At 44.5% G+C, this 24,004-nt stretch overlaps 1 protein-coding gene across 4 annotated transcripts in view; it reads right to left on the bottom strand.

The window, feature by feature from the left end:
* TTC7B (tetratricopeptide repeat domain 7B) overlaps nucleotides 1–24,004 on the bottom strand; it is a gene marked incomplete at both ends in the record, with an annotated part of 220,263 nt that overhangs the window by 64,418 nt on the left and 131,841 nt on the right. For all 4 annotated transcript variants that reach the window (XM_084240964.1, XM_084240962.1, XM_084240963.1 and 1 more), the window contains one exon: nucleotides 22,311–22,471. In XM_084240964.1, coding sequence (XP_084097090.1) covers nucleotides 22,311–22,471 — 161 coding nt within the window. The remainder of the gene's footprint in view (nucleotides 1–22,310; nucleotides 22,472–24,004) is intronic.

Here is a 24,004-nt window from a genome sequence, read left to right as displayed (position 1 = left end):
CATACCTCCCTGCCTGAGCTCAGGTGTTCCACCTGCCCACCTGGAGGCCCCTCTCCAGAGGGACTCCTGCCCTCAACTGGAAAAATCCCTTATCTGACTCTTCTACAACCCTCATCTTCAGGCAGGATCTAACTCCTTCCTCATATGTATAAAACATTTTTAATAATCTGCTTATTCATCCCATACTTGTACCGTAGACTACTTGCCTATTTGTCAATGTGCCTGATAATGAATTTGAACTTGAGTGGCCTTTTGTCAATCATGTTCCAAGTGCCTATTGTGCCCCTGAGGTTACAAAGGGAAATAAGATATGGAAGCTTCTCTCCAAGAGCTCAGTCTAGTGTTATATTCATATGGTATGTGATGAACACAGTTCATGGATGTACAGATGGATGTACAGATGAACTTCTCTGGCAGCACAAGGGAAGGAGACGATTCTGTCCAGAGCTCACGGAGGACAACAGAGAATTGGGCTTCCCTGGTTTGGGAGGAGGGGGGTGTTCCAGGAAGGGATGAGAAGGTTTCTAACGAGCTCAAGAAATGGTAGCTAGGCTCTGGGTATAAGGCTGGAGCCTGAGATTAAGCTAAAGGGGTAGGCATTTCTAAATTCTGAAATCTAATATGCCTGGCAAAAGCTTTCTGGTGAAGAACTCTCAATGGAAATTGATTAGAAAAGTTTAGAGAAATACTAAAGTATCAATTCCCTCTAACTGTATGTGGCAACATAAAAGTGTACTGATTAAGTTCATCTAGGCGGAAATAAGCATATCAACACGTAAAACCTCCACTAATTAGCAGATCTGGAAAGGCTGTATTCAAAACAGCTGATTCAGAAATAAAATCACACAACCTTGAACATTTGGTATTTTGTGCTGATGTGTTTTTGCGCTGTTGGGCTCAGTGTGCCAGGGACCTGCTTTTTGCTTCTCTGCCGAATGGAGGAAGGGACGCAAAACAACTGTGCAGAAAAGCACGTGGTATCTGCCTAAGTGGGGCAGTGGCCACGGGGGCCTTGCATACTGCCCCCTCTGGCTCCCAGGGAGGCTGACTTGAGAGCTGGAGTGAAGCTGGCTGCTGAACACCCAGTGGAAGGCAGGCATCTGTCGCCAGGTACAAGAAATAATAGATCAGCAGAGGTGGGGACAGCAGTAAGTTGAGATGAAATTTTAAATTGAGAAGATGGCTTGGCAGCCACAGATCAGAATGGTAAGAGAAATCAAAAGAGACTGCCAGAAGCATGCAGTGACTAAGAGAGGAGAGGCTGAAATCTGAAGCCAGATGAGTCAGCTAGGAACAGTCTGCAGGATGGAGCAGCAGCCCGCGTGTGGCCCGTTGCTGCTGGAGAGGGTGGGGTGTTCTCTTTGGTTCCAGGGAGGCTCAAGGGAAATCTATCTCAGGTCACTGTTGCCAACATTTCTGATGGCCTACTGTGTGCTGGACCTGGAGCGTGTGCTCTCCTGGCTGGGTCTCCACAGCAGTCCCGTCTCAGAAGGGCTTACACAAGGTAGCCTCTGGTCCCGGCCTGAGTCACTGTCCCTGAACATGAAGGCTGATTGGGCATTGGGTGCCCTGGCCTGACGTGGGCCAACAGGCATGGCCACCAGCGAGCCTGGATGCTAGCTACAAGGGTGCGGCTACCAGGGTGTGGCCAGCAGCTGAGACCTCAACCATCCCAAAGTCCTCTGACAGCAGCAGGCAAGAACAGGGGGTATGAAACTGACCTTGTGACTGCTCCCATGGGATTTCAAACACTGCTTGGGCTCTCATTAGTGGCCAATGTTCCAGAAACATCGTCTGGACGAGCGATCTATCTACACAATGGATATGCAGGAAACACACTGTCTTTGACTGGCTGGCTTACCTAATTGCTGCATTGACATGCCGTTCATCAGCTCATTAGAAACAATAAATTATTTTTCCCAACTGATTCAAAGTTGGAAAAGGAAGGGCGAGATCCTACTCTATATGCTTTACTGCTCAGAGTGGTCTGGGGCAGGCAGCCTCTGCAGCCCCTGGGAGCTCGCGGCTACCACCCCCTCTGCACTCCAAGGATGGCATCTTCAGGTGATGAGATCCAGGTGACTCAGGTGCACACTTCAGTTGCTGGAGCACGGCATGTTCACTGCTTTCTGCCCTGACCCTCAACAGTCTGATTCATGTTAAAAAGACCTCCAGAGTAAAGAGCTTCCCCAAGCTCTTCTCTTAGGAAATTCTGTGTTTATTGCATTCCTGTAAGAATTTGGGGAGTACGCAGCATGCATTTTGCTCTTAAGTTTCATGGGAATTCCGAACAGCTACCCACTTTAAACTCAAAAAGAAAGGGCACCTTGCCTGTGGACTTCAACACATGCTTCCCTTCCTTCCAGTGGGCTTCCCCAGGGGGCTTCTGGATAGCACGATGGACCCGTTCAGGTCCTCACTGAGCATGTGCAGTGAAGGTGACCACCTCATACCAATCCAGGGCGCCCGAGTCTGCAGAGCACCGAGTGGCCGCCCATGGCCACTGAGGGTTGTCCTCAGGGGGGACAGGCAGGGAAGCAGGCTTGGGCTCCAGATGTCAGGGAGTGTCTGAGCCAGGTCTGCTGTCTTCCCTAATGCAAACATTCTGAAATGTGTGCTGACCCCGGGAATTCTGTGAGAGGACGTCAGCTCATGGGCTGCCAGAGGAAACCCCTTGTCTATACATGCTTTGCTGAGACTGAAGCGGAGCACCTGGTTTCCTTCACAAACCCACATGCACCCGCTGACACCTGCTCAGCCTGCCCAGACCAGCAGAGGAGGGTCTGAGAGTGCAGCTCTTCTCAGAGGTGCCAGTCTTCTCTGGGATCAGGCCCAGAGGAGCACAGCCAGGCCAGCTGGCTCGCTGGCACACTACTGTCTGGGAGTTGTTAGCCACTGAGGCAGTTCTAGAAATCTGACCATCTTTAAGGCCACGGTTGCTTGAGAAGGAGCAATGCGCAACAGGCTGGTGCGACTGGGAGCTCATCTGGCGTCCCAGGGTGGCCCCATGGTTACTGTGAAAGTCACCCCTGCCCTGGTCCCAGATCTGCTTGTTCCTGGGCAAGTGGGCCCACACTTAGTTAACAAGATGAAATATCAGGAGCAGGCGCCTGGCTCCACAGGGCTCACAGCCTCTCATCCCTGCCGGGAGGCTGCTGTGCATGGCGGGTGCCAGGGATGGTCCTCCGCTGTCTCTGAGGGTTCGGCCGCACCCCTTGGTATACTGGTCCTGCCTCCTCTTTATGACGGCCAGGAACTCCTGCTAGATCCCCTATCAGTTACATTTTGCTTCTCATTTCAGTCAAAGTGTCAACAATCTGGAATACTCCCCCATCCTTCTATCATTATTTTTAGAACAAACAAACAACTGACATATTTAGCTGGAATAAGTCACCTCAAGAAACCCCACTTTGGCTCATTTTTTGCTCCTGCATATTAACCTCAACTCCAGCTGGCATCCTGGAGCCAGCACATCTGCTGAGGTGACCCGGACAGGCCGACTAGGAACACTGGGAATGCAGGCCTCTGCCAGGGCCCTAGCCCCACATCTCACCCAGCGCAGCCACAGATCACAGGGTACCCAGGAGGATCAGGGCTATTTCCTGGGTGCTGACTGACCAGGAGATACCAGGGGCTGAGTCAGCAGGATGGGGTACCTGCCTGAGGTGTGGAAAACAAGCTGGTGAGCAAATGTCCTTAATACCTGTTCTAGAAATCAGACCAAATCTGACCCTGTGGCAGTACAGGTGTGAAGAGGAAATATAACGGGAAAATAGTCTCCCTGTTATACTGCTCTGGCCCTGAGCAGACATAATCGATTCTCTCTGAACCACAAAGCCATCAGCCATTTCTAAAATGGTGGAGGGGGGAGCTGAAGACAAACTGACAGACCCACCACTTCTGAGCGGCCACCTCCCTGGACAGTCTCCTGTCTTTACGTCTGCCATGAGCTTCCATGGCCTGATCTTCCCATGTTCTCCATTGTAGCGAGGGGAGCACAGATGAAGAAATGAGACATTTGGGTCCATTAGTGAATAATGGAAAAATGTCAAAAGAATGGGAAGCCTGTCATCACCTAGACCCAGGAGGGCAGGGCAGGGGCAGATGTGGCACGGACTCAAAGGAAAGCATGCAGGTCTGCAACACAGAAAAGGTGCCTCACTCCCAGGTAGGGGGAACAGGAGAGAAGGAAACTGGACAGGGTGCAGGGAAGCTGTTCTTTGTGGGGGCAGGGGTGGAAGCACCTCTCTGAGATGGGGTGTTGAGTCCTGCTACAGGGCACACTGGACTATCTTACATTCCCCACATTCTCTGCCTCTACCCTTGTGTAGTCTCACTTGGCACCCCGAGAAGGGTCATATTTTATGTAGGTGGCAGTGCTTGTTTTGGTGGTGCTAGGGGAAATGGAGGCAGCCCCCACACCCAACAGGGAGCTCTACCCACTGCAGTTGTGTGGGATGGTGGCCACAGTGGAAAGGCCGAGGTCATCGTGCCGTAGGTCACAGAGTCAGTGATAGTGAGGGAGGGCCCTTCCTCAGCCTGGCTCTTCTGAACCAAGCACCATGTGGCAGAAAGCAGGGCCCTCTAGACATTAACTGAGGATACACTCCAGGGAGGGATTGTTTCTAGGTTGTCAATTGTCACCAGCTGGTTTCAGCTCAGGAGCCCCACAAGAATACTTAAGAGGTAAATTTGGAGAGTCTCTTCTACGTTCTCAGGTAGTTTTGTTTTGTTATTGGATGGGAAACTTTCATTACCTTAAAATACATTATCTTAAAACCATTACAAATGACCTGACATTCAGCTTCATGTGGCTTATTCGATGTATTCTCAGAGGTGGCTGGGGCCCCTGGCAGGTGCTCTACTGACCCACCTGCAGAGCAGACCACCATTTTACCATAAAGCAGAAGTAGCAGCGTAAGCACCAGAACAGCCCCTAGGAGACACACAAGCAGACATGCTCAGCTGTGACCCTGGACATCAGGCTATCTTTCCAGCAGGACCATTAGTTTAAACCATTCACTGAATAGGAGGGGGCGGAGCAACATGGCGGCAAGGAGACGCTGAGAGTAAGATCTCCCATTAAAAAAAGTTAATAGGGAGGAAAAGCGGCAGGTCCCAGTGAGAAGTGGGACACAGAAGATAAACGGGTGACTCCAGCAAACTGCCCGAAGAAGAAAGTTGCCATAAAAGAAGACCAGAAGGGAGGAAAGCGCAAAACCCTGCTCCCCTCCCCCGCCCACAGTCGGCACTCTCCGACCAGCAGAGAGGAGGAAAAAAAACAAAACAAACAAAAAAAAACAAACTAAAACGACCAACAAGAACAAACTACGCAGCAAGCGGGACTGTGAGTGGAAAGGAACTATTTCAGCCACCACACCCCGTGAACGGGAGCTGTGGAGAATCCTGCAGGATCCGCCGCGGAGGTGAGCTCCAGGCACCATTAAAGAGAGCCCCGCCCCCCAGGAGGAGGCCAGCACCAGCACACAGCTCCGGCCCACCAGGTAAGCTTGGCTTGCGTGGAAAAGCGGCGCGCTGGAAAAGCAGACGCGGATCGGGATCGGGATTGCGCGGAAAAGCAGTGCGGTTGAAAAGCAAACGCGGATCCAGATCGCAGCTGCCCAGGTCCCCGCGCCTGCGACCTAGGCTTGCGGGGAGACGCACGGAGGCCCTCACTGAGTGAGCAGGAACCAGGCGCCCAGGCACGGGAGCGGGATTCAAAAGGCACCATTCCCGCGCCACTGAACTGGGCTACAGCCCGCGTCCTGGAACTGAGGGCTTTGGAACTGAGACCCGGGGCACGAAATTAGGGGCGTGGGTTCCCCACGACGGTGGGGCACAAGGCAGACACAGCACCCCAAAGCCGTTGAGGTTTACCCTACCATTCCCGCTCTGGTCCCTGTCCCACGGGGTGGAAAATCAGCTCCCCAAGGGCTCTAGGAGAGATCTCTGGCGCCACCTAACGACTTGAAGCCAGCACAGGCTCCTGGAGGAGCCAGTGGCCAGCTGGGGAGTTAGCCCACGCCGGGCCCCCTCCGACCAGCAGTCTGAGCCCACAGGGGGAGCGAGCACCCACAGCCGGGGCAGACCAGGCGCGCAGAAGAGTGTGCCTGAGACCGGACGCGCAGGGAGTGTGTCCCACATCACCATTTTAGAACAGGGACATTTCTTCAGTAAAGACTACCTGCAGAAGGCTTCCTCAGGAGCCAGAGGTAAGCAGGAGAAGTTTGCCCACGCCAGACCCCCTCTGGCCTGCAGTCCAAGCCCAGAGGGGGAGCAGGAACCCACCGCCGGGGCAGACCAGGCGCACAGGGGAGTGTGTCCCCACATTGGCGTTTTAGAACAGGGACCTTTCTCCAATAAAGACTGCTTGAAACTGACATATGGCTCCTGGAGGAACCAGAGGGGAGCAGAGAAGTCCACCCAAGATGCCGGCCAGTCCAAGCAACACAGTGTCCCAATGCATACGACAAATTAGAAAACAGACAGTAGGGAGTAGAAGAACCACACGCAACCTAATAACTCCTCAGGAAAGAAGCACACCACAAAAAGAAAACCACCCCCCCAGATTGCAACGACAGTAACTTGGAAGAACTTCTGAGCCTTCCAGAAAGAGAATTTAAAATTGCCATGATTAAAAAAGTGACAGAAGTCATAAAGGAAAACAATGATCAGAAGAAGGAAATTGAGTCCCTAAAGAGGGAAAACAATGGTCAGAAGAATGAAATTGAGTCCCTAAAGAGGGAAGTAAAAGAAATGCAGGAGATCAAAGAATTAATGGAAGAACTAAACAATTCTGGGAAAAGCAATGAAAGCAGAATAGATGAAATGGAAGAATGAATAAGTACTCTTGAAGACACAGAAATAAAAAGAACCAAAACAGAAAAGGAAAGAGAAGTACGAAGGAAAAAGAACGAAGAAAGACTTCGGGAACTATCTGACTCCATGAGGAAAGGAAATATAAGAGTTTATAGGAATACCAGAAGGAGAGGAGAGAGATGTAGGAACAGAGAAAATATTCAAAGAGATAATTGAAGAGAACTTCCCAAATGTGAAGAAGGAGCTGAAAATTGATATACAAGAAGCAAGAAGAACACCAAACTTCCACGACGAAAGGAAAAATACAGCAAGACACATAATAGTAAAGCTCCCAAGAATCCAGGACAAGGAAAAAATATTGAAGCTGGCAAGAGGGAAGAAACAGATAACATTCAAAGGAAAGCCAATCAGGCTGACATCAGACTTCTCCGAAGAAACACTACGGGCAAGGAGAGAGTGGAGGGACATAGTCAACAGACTCCAAGAAAACAGATGCCAACCAAGAATACTCTATCCCGCAAAGCTCTCCTTCCTCTTTGAAGAAAGAATATGGACCTTCCCAGACAAACAGAAACTCCGGAATTTCATTACAACTAAACCCCCACTCCAAAAAATACTACAAGGAGTCCTAAAGCCAGAACCTCAGAGGGACGAATAACAATGAAAGAAGGCCAAAAAAAAAAAAGTTATTAAAAGAATAAATAAAATGAAAGGAAAGACAATCACAATGGCAAATACAGATGCTAACATATCAATATTAACTCTAAATGTAAATGGACTAAACTCTTCAATAAAAAGACACAGAGTTGGAGCCTGGATTAAGAAACAAAACCCAACCTTTTGCTGTCTCCAGGAAACACATCTAGCTACAAAAGATAAAAATAGGCTCAAAGTTAAAGGATGGAAAACAATCCTACAAGCAAATGGACCAAAAAAGAAAGCAGGAACAGCTATACTTATATCAGATAAAACAGACTTCAAACTCAAAAAGATAAAAAGAGACCCCAATGGTCACTACATTATGATCAAGGGGACAATACTTCAATAAGAAATAACACTCATTAACATATACTCACCAAACGAAGGAGCACCAAAATATATCAGACAACTGTTGTCCTCTCTGAAAACAGACATCAGAGAAAACACATACGTAGTGGGAGACTTCAACACACCACTATCAACAATGGATAGATCAACAAGACAAAAAATAAGTAAAGAAACCAAAGCTCTAAATAAGGACCTAGAGCAATTGGGCTTAACAGACATCTATAGAACACTAAACCCCCAAAAAACGGAGTACACATTTTTCTCAAGCGCACACGGATCATTCTCCAGGATCGATCACATACTGGGGCACAAGACAAACATCAACAGATACACCAAGATTGAAATCATATCAACCATCTTTTCTGACCATGAAGGCATCAAACTAGAAATAAACCATAAAAAGAAGGCAAGGAACTTTCCTACCTCATGGAGATTAAAAACCACACTACTGGAAGACCACTGGACTAATGAGGAGATCAAAGAAAAATTAAAAAATTCTTTGAATTGAACGACAAGGAGGACACCAATATCCTAAATGTATGGGATGCAGCAAAAGCAGTAATAAGAGGAAAATATATAGCAATAGAAGCTCACATCAAGAAACAAGAAAGAACTCAAAGAAACAACCTAATCTCGAAGCTCAAAGACCTAGAAAAAGAACAACAAAAAAACCCCAAAACCAGTAGAAGAAAAGAAATAATAAAAACCAAAGCAGAAATAAATGAAATTGAAACTAAAAAAACAATCCAAAAGATCAATGAAACCAAGAGCTGGTTCTTTGAAAAAAATCAATAAAATAGACAAACCCCTAGCCAGGCTCACAAAGGAAAAAAGGGAGAAAGCACAAATAAACAGGATCATCAATGAAAGAGGAGAAATCACAACGGACACAGCAGAAATCAAAAGAATAATCAGTAACTACTATGAACAGTTATATGGAAACAAGTTTAACAATCTAGAGGAGATGGACAAATTCCTACAACTCTACAATCACCCAAAGCTAGATAAAGAAGAAATAGAACACCTAAACAGACCAATTACAAGCAGCGAAATTGAAATGGTAATCAAAAACCTCCCCAAAAACAAAAGCCCAGGACCTGATGGATTTACAAATGAATTCTACCAAACATTCAGAGACGAATTAGTGCCTATCCTTCACAAACTCTTCCAAAAAATTGAGAAGGAAAGGACAATACCAAACACGTTCTATGAAGCCAACATTACACTAATACCAAAACCGAACAAGGACAACACAAAAAAGGAAAACTACAGGCCAATCTCCCTAATGAACACTGATGCAAAAATTCTCAATAAAATTTTAGCTATCAGAATCCAACAATGTATCCATAAGATAATTCACCACGACCAAGTAGGATTCATTCCAGGGACACAAGGATGGTTTAACATCCGAAAATCAATCAACGTTATCCAACACATCAACAAAAAGAAATATAAAAACCATATGATAATATCAATAGATGCTGAGAAAGCTTTCGACAAAGTGCAACACCCATTCATGATAAAAGCCCTTGAAATTCTTGGGATACAAGGAACATACCTCAACATCATAAAGGCCATCTATGACAAGCCAACAGCCAGTATCATTCTCAATGGTGAAAAGCTGAAAGCAATTCCATTAAGATCTGGAACAAGACAAGGATGTCCACTCTCACCACTGCTTTTCAATATAATACTGGAAGTCCTAGCCAGGGCAATAAGACAAGAGAAAGGCATCCAAGGAATCCAAATAGGAAAAGAAGAAGTCAAGCTATCACTATTTGCAGATGATATGATAATATACATAGAGAACCCCAAAAACTCCACAGAAAAACTAATTCAACTCATCAATCAGTTCAGTAAAGTGGCAGGATACAAAATCAACACGCAAAAGTCAGTAGCCTTCCTATACACAAACAATAAATCTGAAGAAGAAGAAATCAAAAAAACCATCCCTTTTTTTATTGAAACAAAAAAAATCAAATATTTGGGAATAAATCTAACAAAAGAGGTAAAGGACCTATACAAAGAAAACTATAAAACACTGTTAAAAGAAATAGAAGAAGACACAAAGAAATGGAAAGACATCCCCTGCTCATGGATTGGAAGAATAAACATTATTAAAATGGCCATCCTTCCAAAAGCAATATACAGATTCAATGCTATTCCAATCAAAATTTCAATGTCATTCTTCAAAGAAATAGAACAATTATTGATGAAATTCATATGGAATCACAAAAAACCCTGAATAGCCAAAGCTCTCCTGAAAAAAAAAGAAGGGAATGGAGGCATCACACTCCCAGACTTCAAACTATACTACAAAGCCATAATCATCAAAACTGCATGGTATTGGAACAAGAACAGATATACAGACCAATGGAATCGAATAGAAAATCCAGAAATAAACCCATAGATTTATGGTCAACTAATCTTTGACAAAGGAGCAAAGACTATGCATTGGAGCAAAGAAAGTTTGTTCAATAAATGGTGCTGGGAAAACTGGGTCGCTACATGCAAAAGAATGAAGCTTGACCACTACCTCACACCATACACAAAAATCAACTCAAAATGGATTAAAGAACTAGACATAAGACCTGAAACCATAAAATATATAGAAGGAAATATAGGCGAAACACTACGTGATTTGCACCTCAAAGACATCTTTACGGACACATCACCCAAAGAAGTGATAGTGACGGCAAAGATCAACAGCTGGGACTACATCAAATTAAAGAGCTTCTGCACAGCAAAAGAGACAATAACAAAAACAAAGAGAAACCCCACCAACTGGGAGAACATTTTTGCACCCAACACTAATGATAAAGGACTGATCACAAAAATCTGCAAAGAGCTGATGAGACTCAACAACAACAAAGAAAATAATCCAGTCAAAAAATGGGCAGAAGAGCTAAAAAGAAACTTCTCTGAAGAGGAAATGCAAATGGCCAACAGGCATATGAAAAAATGTTCAACATCACTTGTCATCAGGGAAATGCAAATCAAAACTACCATGAGATACCATCTTACACCAGTGAGAATGGCACATATTAAAAAAACTAGCAACAACAAATGTTGGCGAGGGTGTGGAGAAAAAGGAACTCTTCTGCACTGTTGGTGGGAGTGCAAACTGGTCCAACCACTGTGGAGAGCTGTGTGGAGATTTCTGGACCTACTAAACATAGAGCTTCCATATGATCCAGCAATTCCACTCCTAGGTATTTACCCAAAGGACACAGAAACATCAATTCCAAAGAACACCTGCACCCCTATGTTTATAGCAGCACTGTTTACAATAGCTAAGCTTTGGAAACAACCCAAATGCCCAAAAATAGATGACTGGATCAAGAAGATGTGGTACATATATACCATGGAATATTACTCAGCATTCAAAAAAGATAAACACATGCAATTTGCAGCAACATGGATGGCGCTGGAAGGGATCATGCTCAGCGAAATAAGCCAGAAAGAAAAAGAAAAATACCGGATGGTCTCACTCATAGCAGGAATCTAGAAAACTTAAATAAGGGACCAGGAAAATGAATAACTATAAGAAAGTGAAAATCAAAATCAACAAAAAACTATGAACCAGAGACACTTTTAGGGGGGCGGGGGCGGGAGGGGAGGGATTGGGGTCAGAATGGGGGGGGGCTGCAATTGTATGGGGAATATAAAAATAAAATTTATTATTCAAAAAAAAAATAAACCATTCACTGAATAGATAGAGAGCTAGGGATCCAGGGGTGTCCAGGAACCCCCTCCCCCTATGTGAAGTCAGAAGAGGGTACTCAATGCTTTGGATTGTTGAATGAGATGTCTAGGAGAACTTGAGATCTTGTAAGAAAAAACACCAAAATAAATAAATCCTCCGCCTGCCACCTTGGGGATGGATGGCTTCGGTGTGGCCTTGGTGTGGCCAGTTCCCCTCCTGCCCTAGCCTGACCTCTCCCAGCTGCCAGGTCTTCTGAAGCACGTCCTTCTCTGGCTGACCAGGGGATCTGAATGCCCTGAAGTCTTTCTCTTCAGCATATTCAGAAATAACCAGCAAAAGGGAACACTCTAGAAAGAAAGCAAGAGATTCTTGTAAGGACTTTAGTGTGGGAGAAGAGCCTGTGCATGTCTAGTTCTGGAGAAGAGGTTGGGCTGGCACAGGTCCCAACCTGAGGACAAGGCTGCTCCCAGCCCAGGAGAAAGGAAGATCATCTCAGAAGCAGATCTGACTGCCACTATATTGCTCCTCCATTTCCTCTTTTCCAGTTCTTCTGTCCTTACCTCATAAACCTAATTGCCCATTCCTAAGCCAATTTTCATTCCTGTTTGGCGATTCTCCTTCTTTTGACAAGCATCTACATTTACTACAAGCAACAGGCCCAGCACCTGCTGGGAAGTGTGTGTAGAGGACATGCAGCACGTCCTTCCCAGAAGAGAGAAACCCAAGGGTGGAAGAACACTCATCATCCACTCTCAACTTTTCAAGAAAGCTGGAAGCCCCCCTGCATCACACAACAAAGAGAGATCAGAAAGTCGATTTTTTAGGGCCTCCCTGGTGGTGCAGCGGTTGAGCGCTGGGTTGCGAAGCTGCCGGCGGCCTCTGCGGTGCCGGTTCGATCCTCGGCTGCTACCCGGCCACTGGAGGAGGGTCCCACATGGCGGCAGACCTCTCCTGCCGCCCGCTGCTCCCCTCAGCAGTGTACTTCTGTCCTTCTGCCTGCTCTGCTCCCCGCTCTGGCTCTGGTGAATTCTCTCACCCTCCCGCCGTCCCCCCATCACCATTGCCACCGTCCCCCCATCACCACTGTGCCAGCATCACCACCATTCCCCCATTACCACTGTCCCCCCATTACCACCGACCATGTCACTGGCTTTTTCATTTTGCAAACCCAAAACTCTGTGCTGTGAACAGCTCCCCAGCCCCTGGTACCCACCGCTCTACTTTTTGTCTCTCTGGACTCCAGGACTCTCACCTACGTGCAATCATAGTAACTGGTCCTTTGGTGACTGGAGTATTTCATGTAGCATAACATCCTCAAGGTTCAGCCACATGGCAGCGTATGTCAACATTTCCTTCCTTTCTGTGGCTGAATAATACTCCACTGCGTATAGCCATTCACTCACCAGTGGACACCTGGGTTGTCTCCACCTTATGGAATTATGCTACTATGGACATGAGTGTACAGTGTCTGAGTTTCTGCTTTCAATTCCTTTGGGTATTTGCCTAGAAACAGAATTGATGGATCATACAGTAATTTATTTTTAATGTTCTGAAGCTGTCATCCTATTTTTCATAGAAGCTGCACTACTTTACCTTCTTACCAGCACAGAATAAGGGTTCCAGTTTTTCTACATCATCACTAACACAAATAACTAAACTGTTACTTTGTTTCTCTTTAAAATAATAGCCATCCTGGGACTTCCTGGTGGCACAAGGGGTTAAGCACCACACCATGAAGCAATCTGCATCCTCTGCAGCACGAGTTTGATCCCCGGCCAGCCAGGGAGAAAACCACATGGCGAAGCAGACCTCTCCTTTCTCGCCCGCTGCTCCCCTCCGCAGTGTACTTCAGTCAATCTGCCTGTTCTTTTCCCCACTCTGTCTCTTGTGAATCCTCTCACCCCCCCACACCTTTGGCCTGTACCCCAGCTCTTGTATGCATATGGATATGAAGTGGTATCTCATCATGGTTTTTTTTTTAAACACGTTTTTAAAAAGATTTATTATGCGTACAAGAGCTGGGGTGTAGGTCAGAGGTGCAGTGGTGGTTGGGGGTGAGAGGATTTACCAGCGACAGAGTGGGTAGCAGAACAGGCAGATCTACTGAAAGACACTGCTGAGGGGAGCAGCAGGTGAGACAGGAGAGGTCTGCTGTGCCATGAGGGTCACCTCCCTGGCTGGGGATTGAACTCATGCTGCAGTGGCTGGTCATAGGTTGATAGTGCTGAGACTTAACCCCTCGTGCCACCAAGGAGGCCCCTCATTATGGTTTTGATCTGCATTTCACTAATGATTAGAGATGCTAAGAATATTTTCAGGTATTTATGGGCCATTTGAATATCTTCTCTGAAGAAATGTCTATTCAAATCCTTTACCCATTGTTTTTTTTTTGGGGGGGGAGTATTTTTGTTGTGGAAAGTTGATTTTAAACAAACCACTATACCACTGAGTTAGTTCCACTTTGACCCATGGTATCTTCCAGCCTGCCTCTCCGTGGCCCTAGGCACAGGCATCTCTGGGTTGCCTTGCCTCACCCCTCCCACCCATCCCATGGCACCAATGGATCATTTCTCTAATTTAGTGACAGGAACAGCTTCTGTCCTTGTGGTCCAACTTTCTATCAAATGCAAATTTAATGGGCATGTCCACCGCTCTATCACCCTGCTCAGACATAAAAATAGCTCCCAACACCTGGCCTCTCAGTTTCACTACACTGAAACATCACTCAATATGACATTTCAGCCTCAACCGAGTTTCTCTGAAAGGGTGTCTATAAATGAGACAGTCTTACTTGCCAAGTAATGATTATTTTAAAAACAGATATATATTCAAATAAAGAAAGGTTTTCTAGTTTACGGATGTGATTAGCAGGGGAGACAGCAAAAAATCCTGCTCAACTGGCCTGTCAGTGCCCAGAGCAGAACTAATTTTTACCATGTTCATGGCAGCATCCGCACCAGAACAGCCCGGAATGTGGCAGGAACTCAGTGTCTTGATGGCTAAGAGCACAGATGTCAGGGGCAGACTGCCTGCCTTTAAATGTCTCACCACCTGCTAGGCATAATCTTGCACAAATTACTTAACGTCAGTGTCTCAGTTTTCCTATCTGTAAAATGGAGGTGATAATACCACCCACCTTTGGTGGTCCTCAAATGATTAAACCTCTATTAAGTGCTGACTAGAGGGGGCCTGCAGGAAAGCAGCGAGTAAGTGATATGGCTGTCTTGCCACCCAAGTGAAAGGATGCATGAGGGAAAGAATGTATATATGTTTGCTTCCTCCACACAGCTAGCGCCCAAGGTTAGAAAGAAATCGACAGTCTGACAGAGTCTGTTCTCCCAGGCACGGGAGCAGAAGCCGCCTGCAGGAGAGGTGGGGGCCTCTCCGGGTGGCAGTTTCAGAGTCTGCCAGGTGTCAGCATCACGGAGAAGACACACTTAGAAGTGCTGTCCAGCCCCCTCATGATCCCGCTGGCACTGGGAGGATCTGGAGAGGTTTCCAGAGTTATTTTCCTGGGCTTTGTGGTAACACTTGAGTGTTTCGTGGGTGTGCTATTGCCCTGAGAGCTTCTCTGAGAGCACAAAATAAGGGTCTATATCCTACTGAAATAGGAAATAATAAGATTCAGATCAAGGAAAGACCTTGCATTAGGCAAGTTGCACAACCATAGCTTGTCTCAGGGCAAGAAACTGACCCTGGCAGTGGCGGCCCTTAGCAGCCAGGGTAAGGCTTGCCGACTTAGAAAATGACCGAGGGACACAAAGTTCTCATGGCCACTGTAAGTACAATGCTCTCTGATACATTTTCCAAAGACAAGGAGTTACAAATGGTCCGTTCTCACCCCAGTGTTTTATCTGCAAATGAACTTCTGTGGCAGAAACACACAGCTCCGGGGGCCTGAGCCCAGCCTCTGTCATCAGCAGACACGACTGTGCCCAGTGTCACCTGGCACCTACTTCTTTGTTTTTGGGCCAGTGAGGAAAATTCCTAAGCAGAATGTATTAATTATTTAGGAAATTTCTGCAAAGCAATATTGCAAAAGAAGGGTGAGGTTTTATATCAAGGGCAGTAGACAGTGAATCTATCAGAAATTATGAACACCATTCAATATGAATGTGTATTTTGTTCAATATTATTTTGGGAAAAACTTAATGTGTCAGAGACTTAATACATAAACAGAAGACACTGATTTTTCATCCTTTGGCTTAGATGTTTAATACTTAAAGGGCTTTAAAAACTCTTCAACAGAAAAAGAAGGCAGTGTGGGAGGCACAATAAAAAGCTAAGACACATAGAAATGACAGCTGTAAATCCAACCATGTCATTAACTATAGTAAATGTGAATGGACCGAACAGTTGAGAGAAAAGGCAGAAATGATCAGGCTAAATCGAAAATGCAAGGTCCAACTATATGCTATCCATAGAGAAGAAATATTTGAAGAAACAAAAATGACTGGGAATTTTCTAGAAATGATAAACGATGTAAACAATACCAATTCACTGTTTAAAAAAGCCCAGCAATGCCTGAGCAGGCCCCACACTCAGCTGCATCGTGAAAACAAGGCCGCAGCAGTAGGAGAGGCAGCCAAGGGAAAAGACAGACGATGTTAAAATGAACTGAACTGAACCACAAAAGAAGCAAGACCACTGGTGCTGTAGGAAATGCGAGCCTAGAATTATGGACTCAGTTTGAAAATCTTTTTAGAGTAAAGTCAAATTTTTTTTTTTAAAAGACCCATTCATTTATGCATACAAAAGCTGGGGTACAGGCCAGAGATGCGGGAGCGTGAGAGGATTCACCAGAGACAGAGTGGGGAGCAGAACAGGCAGATGTACTGAAATACATTGCTGAGGGGAGCAGCAGGTGAGACAGGAGAGGTCTGCTGTGCCATGTGGGTAGTTCCCAGGCCGGCTGGGGACCCAACTCATGCTGCAGAGGCCACGGGCAGTTGCACAGTGCTGTGCTCAGCTACCTGTGCCAACAGGGAGGCCCTCAAATGTAATTTTTAGACACAAACTGAGAAACAATGCCAGCAACAGATCCTCACTAAAATTTCTAACTAAACAATAACCAATAACAAAAGGAAGAAAACTTCCTTTCCAAATTAGTAAAGGAAAAGTATGTATGAAAAACATGACTAATCTTATAAAAGAGAGGATAAAATATAAAAAGAAGGCAGGACAAATACAAAACACAAATGAGATGTAGATGTTAATATAAATTACAGTAAGTAGAAATATTTACAGTAAGTGGAAATAAACTAAATCTCCAGATAAGATTGTTAGCCTGGATTAAAAAAGATCAGCTACATATAATGAACACAAGAGTACACAAGAATATAAAAAGTTCAGAGAATGGACAAAAATATCCCAGGCACTAGCATGCACACCTCCATGCACACACACGCACATACTTGTTTGTATGCATATATGTATATGTACAGATATAAGTGAAAATAAAAATGGATGTGAATGTGTAACAAACAAAATAATAGCATTTTAGGCAAAATGAATTATGTGACAATATATAATGATAAAGGGTTGAATTTACCAGGAAGATGTAGCAATTCTAAATTTATATGTACTTAATGGCAGTGTTTTAAACTATTTAAAGCAAACGAAATAAAGCTACAACCATGCAGTAAAATAGGACAATCTACCATCCTATTGATAGATTTCAACCATTGCTGCTCAATAATCGAGAGATTAAGTATGCAAAAATCAGTATGAATAAAGATCTGAACAGCATGTTAATAGCTTCACCTAATAAAACATGAAAATTTACACAAAAAGTGCAGAAAACATTCTTTTCACATACATACACATGAAAATATGTACAAGAAGTGACCACCTGCTGGGCATAAAACACATCTCAACAGATTTCAAATTTATACAAATTAAAGTCTCTGAACACAGCTCAATGATATTACAAGCCCATTAATAAAATATAAGTTGAAAGAAACAATATATTTGTAAATTATAAAACACAGTTCTAAAATAACTAATGAGTTAAAAAAAGGAAATTAAAAATATTTAGACCTGCATGGTAACAAAAATTTCATATACTGAAACTCATGGTTTATAGCTAAAGCAGTACTAGCAGGAAAGTTTTAGTCTTAAAAGTTTATGTCAGAAAATATGACCAAAAAAAAAATCAATGCACTAAACATACAACTTAAAAGATTAAGCCAACCTTAAAGATTAAGAAGGAAAACTAAATTAAAAAAAATAACAAACTCAAAGAAAATAGAAGAAAGGAAATAATATAAGAACAGAAATTCATGAAAGAGAAAGTAAATCTATAGCTGAGTAAAATCTTCAAGAAAAAAATTATAAAAATTCAAAGAAAGTATTTTTATTTTTTTTAATTACTATTTTATTTTATATAATTCTTACATCATTTTTCATTTTTGCACAATGTATGCATTATCATTTTGGTTATATTCCCCATACAATTGCACCCCCCCCTTATTTTGCCCTAGTCCTTCCTCTCCCCTTCCCTCCCCCCCGTGGTGTGTCTCTGGTTTATAGTTGCTTGTTGATTTTGATTTTCACTTTGTATTAATTAGTCTTTTTCCTGGTCCCTTATTTAGGTTTTCTAAATTCCTGCTATGAGTGAGACCATCCGGTATTTTTCTTTTTCTAAAGTATTTTTAAAGACCTAAGTAGTTAGGAAGATAGAGTGGCCATGGATTGGAAAACCCGCTGTTATAAAATATATAATCTGACCCCAAATGAGAAAGTAGATTAAAAGTAATCCCCATCAAAATCTCAACAGAATTTTTGTGGAACTTGACGGGTTGATTCAAGTATTTACGTGCACGCTTGAAGGCCCAAGAATAGACATGGTGCTCTGGAGAGGGGATGGGGAGGGGTCGCCGCACATGGAGCAAAGCTGCAAGGAGGGAGAGTGGCTGACACACAGGGATGGCACACTGGCCAAGGGCACAGAAAGCTCAGAAACACCCCAAGCCCCACACCCCCACTTGTGTGGCCACTGGGTCATGACAAGGGGACACTCTGGAGTTGCAGGGAAGGGATCTTTTTGGTACACCCTGGTGCTAGGAAACTGAGTATTCTTATGGGAAAAAAATTACACTGATCCCTCACACCACACATACATCAAACAACTAATTCCAGATGAACCCAGATGGATTCCAGATGGATTTAAGTGGGAAAGATGACACAAGAGAGAAAATAACTTAGGAACAATAATAAAGCTTTATAATAAAGTTATGTCATAATAATATAATAACAATGATAGTAACTTAGGAAACTACCTTCCTGATCCTGGGGAAGGGACCGAGTTCTTAAACTATAAACAAAAGGTACTATCCATACAGCAAAGTGCTGAACCATTCAACTATTCAAAGAACTTGGGTTCATTCAAAGACATCATTAAGAGAAAGCAAAGGCTAGTCACAGATTAGAAGATCTTTACTTGTAAAATCATGATCTACAAAGAAATCTTACCAATTAGTGTGAAAAAAATACCCCCCTTAGGAGGCATAGCTATATGACCAATGAGCAATTGGAAAAATGTTTGACCTCATTAATAATGAGGGGCCACCTCTCAGACCCACAGTGCGCTACCAATAAGCAGCAGCCCTAGGGCCAAAGATTAGCGTGGCCACACTGAGTGCTGGTGCACAGAGCAAGGGGGGTCCTGGGTACCCTCAGGGGTGTAAACTGACCCAACTACTTTGGAAAACTGTTTGGAATTATTTGGTAAAGAAAGATGCATATATCTGGCACCCAGTGATTTCACCCTGAGGTGCTCCCTAGAAAAATGTGTGCATGTGCACATGTGCTGTGCAAGAAACTCACAGCAACAGTGTTCACGCTAGCTGAAACTGAACACAACCCACATATCCATTTAGGGTTGAAGAGGAAAAAATCCTGGTATATTTATACAATAAAATACTACTCATCAGTGTAAATGAATACATTGCCACGGTGTGCGGCAGAGATGCTCGGAATAGGACATTAAGCAAGGAAAGAAGCAGCGTGAGGATATATTTAATATGAGTCCACTGTTTAAGCATTTGAAAATGTGCAAAACTAGAACTTCTCATGATTTAGGAGTAAAAACTCGGTACAGAAGCATGAGAGAATGATCAACAGAGAATTCAGGATGGGGGTTAACCTGTGTTAAGAGTAAAAGGGGGGCATGGGAGGAGCTCAGGATAGTCACAGGCAGTTTTAATGCTTCTTTTTAATGCTTCTTAGCCTAGAAGTAGGGACTCACACACACACACCACACACACACACACGTATATATACGTTAGCTAGATTATTATTTTAAACACATTAAATAAATAGTCCTTGGCTTCTAATCAGTATTTACTAATAATTTGAAAAGACTGTAAAATATCCCATCTAAAAGCACTGTAGCAGTAGTAATAATAATAATGTGAGTTTCTGCCAGTGACTGAGTGATCGCCTTGTACAAACATCTTAAACATGCTAAGTCAGCTGGATGAGGACCAGATGCTCTCCTGTGTCACCAAACCTCACTGTCACCATGAAATGGTCAAAGCTGGGGTTTAAGCACCTTGAATAAGTTCAATAGGGGCCAAAAAGTTCTGCAGTTCTCGGCACCGGGCTAAGAGTCAAGCTAGATGGATTCTTGTTGGTTCAGTTGTTCAGTGGTTCAACCAATGGACAGGCCTGACCCTGAAGCAGGGCGGGGGCGTGGGGTAGGGGGTGAGGGACGTCTGCCTCCATCTAGTAGATACTGGCCCCACATCAACTATGTCCTCGGTCTGCAGTAGGTGTGGCTGAGGGGACACGAGGAACTCCCGGCATCCCCAGGCTTCCAGTCTACAGTTCTGCTGCAGACAAGCTTGTCACAAACACAGACACTACTGCATGGCAGTTGGGACCAGTGCCCACATCATCTTGTTTAGGTTGGTGGTGTTGAAATGTTTTGCCCAGGTTGGGAAGAAACGATGGGATCCACTGACTACATCTGGCTCCAACTTTGAATAAAGTATTCTTGGGAAGAAGTTTTCCATTACAAAGGAAGAAATACAAATATTTAAAAAGCAAACAAGTCATCGACTGCTCTCAGACCTGCTGCCATATGCTTTGCTTTTTTGAGCTTACAGCTTAACATTAAAATAACAAGCTTGCATTCCTCAAATATCTCTCCCGCTGCTGTCTTTACTTCTACTACTTGAAAAGGCTGTCAGCTGCTGTCACTTGGAGACAGTGCCATATTAGCCACCACTGTTTACTGCTTACCGTGTGGTGTGGCTATTAGTGCAATACGTCTTCTGGGGAAGGACACCCCTGGTTGTCTAGGGGGAGTCATGTGCTAGGCTAAGGCCTCAAGAAGGTGTTGGGGTGAGATAGGGGGTGTCACTGTGTGAATATTGATGAAAGAGATGAATTCAATGGCATCGGACTGTACTGTACTGATGGGTAAAGAGCTGAAAATTTTCCAAAGTGCTTTAACCGCTTTAAGGTTCCATGGGCTAACCAGCTTTGGATAAAGTCCATAAATATGCCTGGCGTGTAGAAGAGCAGGTTTGAGATCTGCAAGAAGTAAAACACTGCAGCAAAGCTCTCTAATTCACTCTGCATAAACAGCTGAACCTACAAAAGAAAGTTCTAGTCAGAGGTTTCCTGGGCTATAACATCTCAGATGGGGAGAAGAAAAGTGCCCTTTTCACTTAAAGACAAAGAAGTGTTTGTAATGGAAATGTGTGAACCAATTTCCCAAGGAGAGCTGCTGAAACGCACTGATTAAAACCAAAGTGAGGTGATGAGGCAGAGAAGTGAAGTGAAGCCGACCCACTTAGCATCTGTAACTGCACTTACTGCTGAAAGCCAGGAGAGCCAGCTGGGCCCGCCAGCATTCCTGCCCTTCACCCCACTGCCCCAGCTGCCCCCGCCCCATCACTGACCCCAACCCCTGCACAGCAGTATTTGCTCTGGCTGGTCGCTATGCCCAGACTCAGCTACTGCATAAGATGGTAATCCAGCAGCCAATGAGTGCACAAACCAATGTCTTTCTCAGCAAGGCCCATATTACAGGTCTGGATTCAGGGACTGAAGAAAGGTGAAGGGGATGGTGGTTTATAATGACAAATCTTAGGTTATGTACAAATATTGACAGACTGATTCAAGTAATTGCATTTCCTAGAGACTAAAACCAAGGCACAGAGGTCAGTAGCTATCTCGGGTAAGGTTGCCTAACATATAATATTACCTGAAACTAGTGGAAGCAGGATAAACAAGATCTAAAGCAATGTTTGCCAAGTTTCATTCACTGGAATTTGTTTAAGATAACTTTTGCCATACCCTGTATTTCTGTATTAGTATTTATTTAATATTTCTCTTTAAGTTGACTTTAAAACAACTCATTTGAAAAAAACTTAGTTCCACTCTGAGAAATAATTTCCATGAAGTCATATTTGGATATGCAGTTATAGTTTTTCTAATATACATTTAGAAATGTGTAACAATTAACATAAAATATTCAATCTGTAATCCAAATTATCTTATGTGCCCCCAGGGCACACACTGGGAAGAACAGATAAAGTATTTTAGCTTAGTACAGGGCCCTAACAGACTATGATTGTTTCTATGTATCATGGAAAAACAAGAAAATAGGGAATTTTGTACCAGGAGTCCATGAAGGACTTAAATTAGATAGATCGGAGGAAGGAAAGGGGAAGAAGTAAATTTAACAACTTCTGAGTAAGGGGAGGCAAAGGGGAGGATCACTCACATAAAATTTTCTGGATATTCACTCAGGGCCATGTCGATGATGTTGAGAGCATCGTGGTAATGCTTCTGCGCTGACAGCAGGAGGGCGAGCAGGTGCAGGGAGTTGGCGTCATCACCTTGAAGTTGAAGAGCTTGGCGGACATACCCCAGAGCCTCTGGTATCTGGTTTAAAACAAAACCAAAAACAATTTTTTAAGCGTGCGCACACGCACACGCACACACACTCACACTCAGGGAACCACCATTTCAATAAGTCTCTCCGTAAGTATCGAGAGTAGTTTCACTTTTGCCACGCTCATATTTTAAGTTGAGCTTTCAAGACTGTCACTGTCACAGCTACAACCCACAAGCATGAAGACAGACACCCTCTCCCAGTGGAGTGACAGGGCTCCCCTGTGTCACTACCAATGCCAAGTCTAAGTAAACACCAAGTCAAAATCAACACTTTCTCTTTTTTTCCCAAAACTGATCTACTGCTGACTATGCCCAAGATAATTTCACTCTACATGGACACACATGCAGATTGCCAGGGGTTTTTAGCAGAGTTAAACTGTCTTAATGGAAGTGTCCTTGGCTTTTAAAGTATTGCTGAAATTAAGGTGTTAACAAATCATAAAATCTTTAATGGAGCTTTTCGAATACTTAGACACCTGTGATTCTTTTCAAGTTCCTTTGTCCTGGATTTCTAGTAGACATCAAGGAAATATGCAAACAAACAAAACCTCACACCTTTCCAAACTACAACCCCAAATAGCTCCGCAAGGAACAAACTGCCAGGCCACATACAAAGCCAATGTCTACAAATTCAAGTAGGGCTGGGTCTAACCTTAACCTTTAAATAGCAACAGTTGCTCAAGACTTTCTTGACAGCCACCAAGCACAAGGGCTGATACAATGCACACACAGTGAACAGTCTGGAGTCCACATGGGCTTGACAGTAACTGGGGAGAATTATTAGAACTTGAAGCTGGATTTTGAAAGAGCCTGAGACTGAAGCATTCTGACACAGCCACTCCAGGGGTGCCTCCCTGTCTCCCTCCAACTCCAGTCCCCGTGTGGGCTCTTCTCGGCTCTCCTGCTTCTTCCCAAACACACAGTCCCCCCACTGCACAGGAGGACCCTGATTTCTGTCTTGCCCAAACCCTAGTTTTCCTCTCTGAAGTTCCATGTTTGGAGGATTTAGGTTATGCCTGCTAGAATCATAGAATTGGACCATAGAATTGCGGCTCTCATGGCTGGGAGAGGGATCATCTGGCCTGACCAGTCACTGACAGGGAGGACACTGAATCCAGAGGTACAGTGGCCTGAGCCTGGACCTCAGGTATTGATGGTGAGAGGAGAGTGGCTTGAGATCTTCCAATTCTGCCCCTCTGGTCATCTGGGAAAGAAGCCCACATGGGCCTGGTGTCACACTGGGTGCCATGGGCTCTGTCTACTATCCGGTCCTCAGAGTGACCAGCACTCAAAATGGGTTTATGTGGAGGGTCAAGAGGTAGGGTGTGGTCATGGCATCAACTTGCAGGGATGACCAGAGCCACTGGGGACAGATACAGTACTCAAAATGATGTCCTTAAAAGAGAGCTGGCTCAGGGAGGCAAAGTGGGTCCCTTCATTCAGCGAGCATTAGTGGGTGCTTGACACTGTAGGCAGCGCTCCTGCAGCCAGGGTGCAGCAATGGTTATGACAGTCGTGGGG

Source organism: Talpa europaea (assembly GCF_964194135.1).
Source record: "Talpa europaea genome assembly, chromosome: 8".
NCBI classification, from domain to species: domain Eukaryota; kingdom Metazoa; phylum Chordata; class Mammalia; order Eulipotyphla; family Talpidae; genus Talpa; species Talpa europaea.
This window is presented reverse-complemented; position numbering and strand designations above follow the sequence as displayed.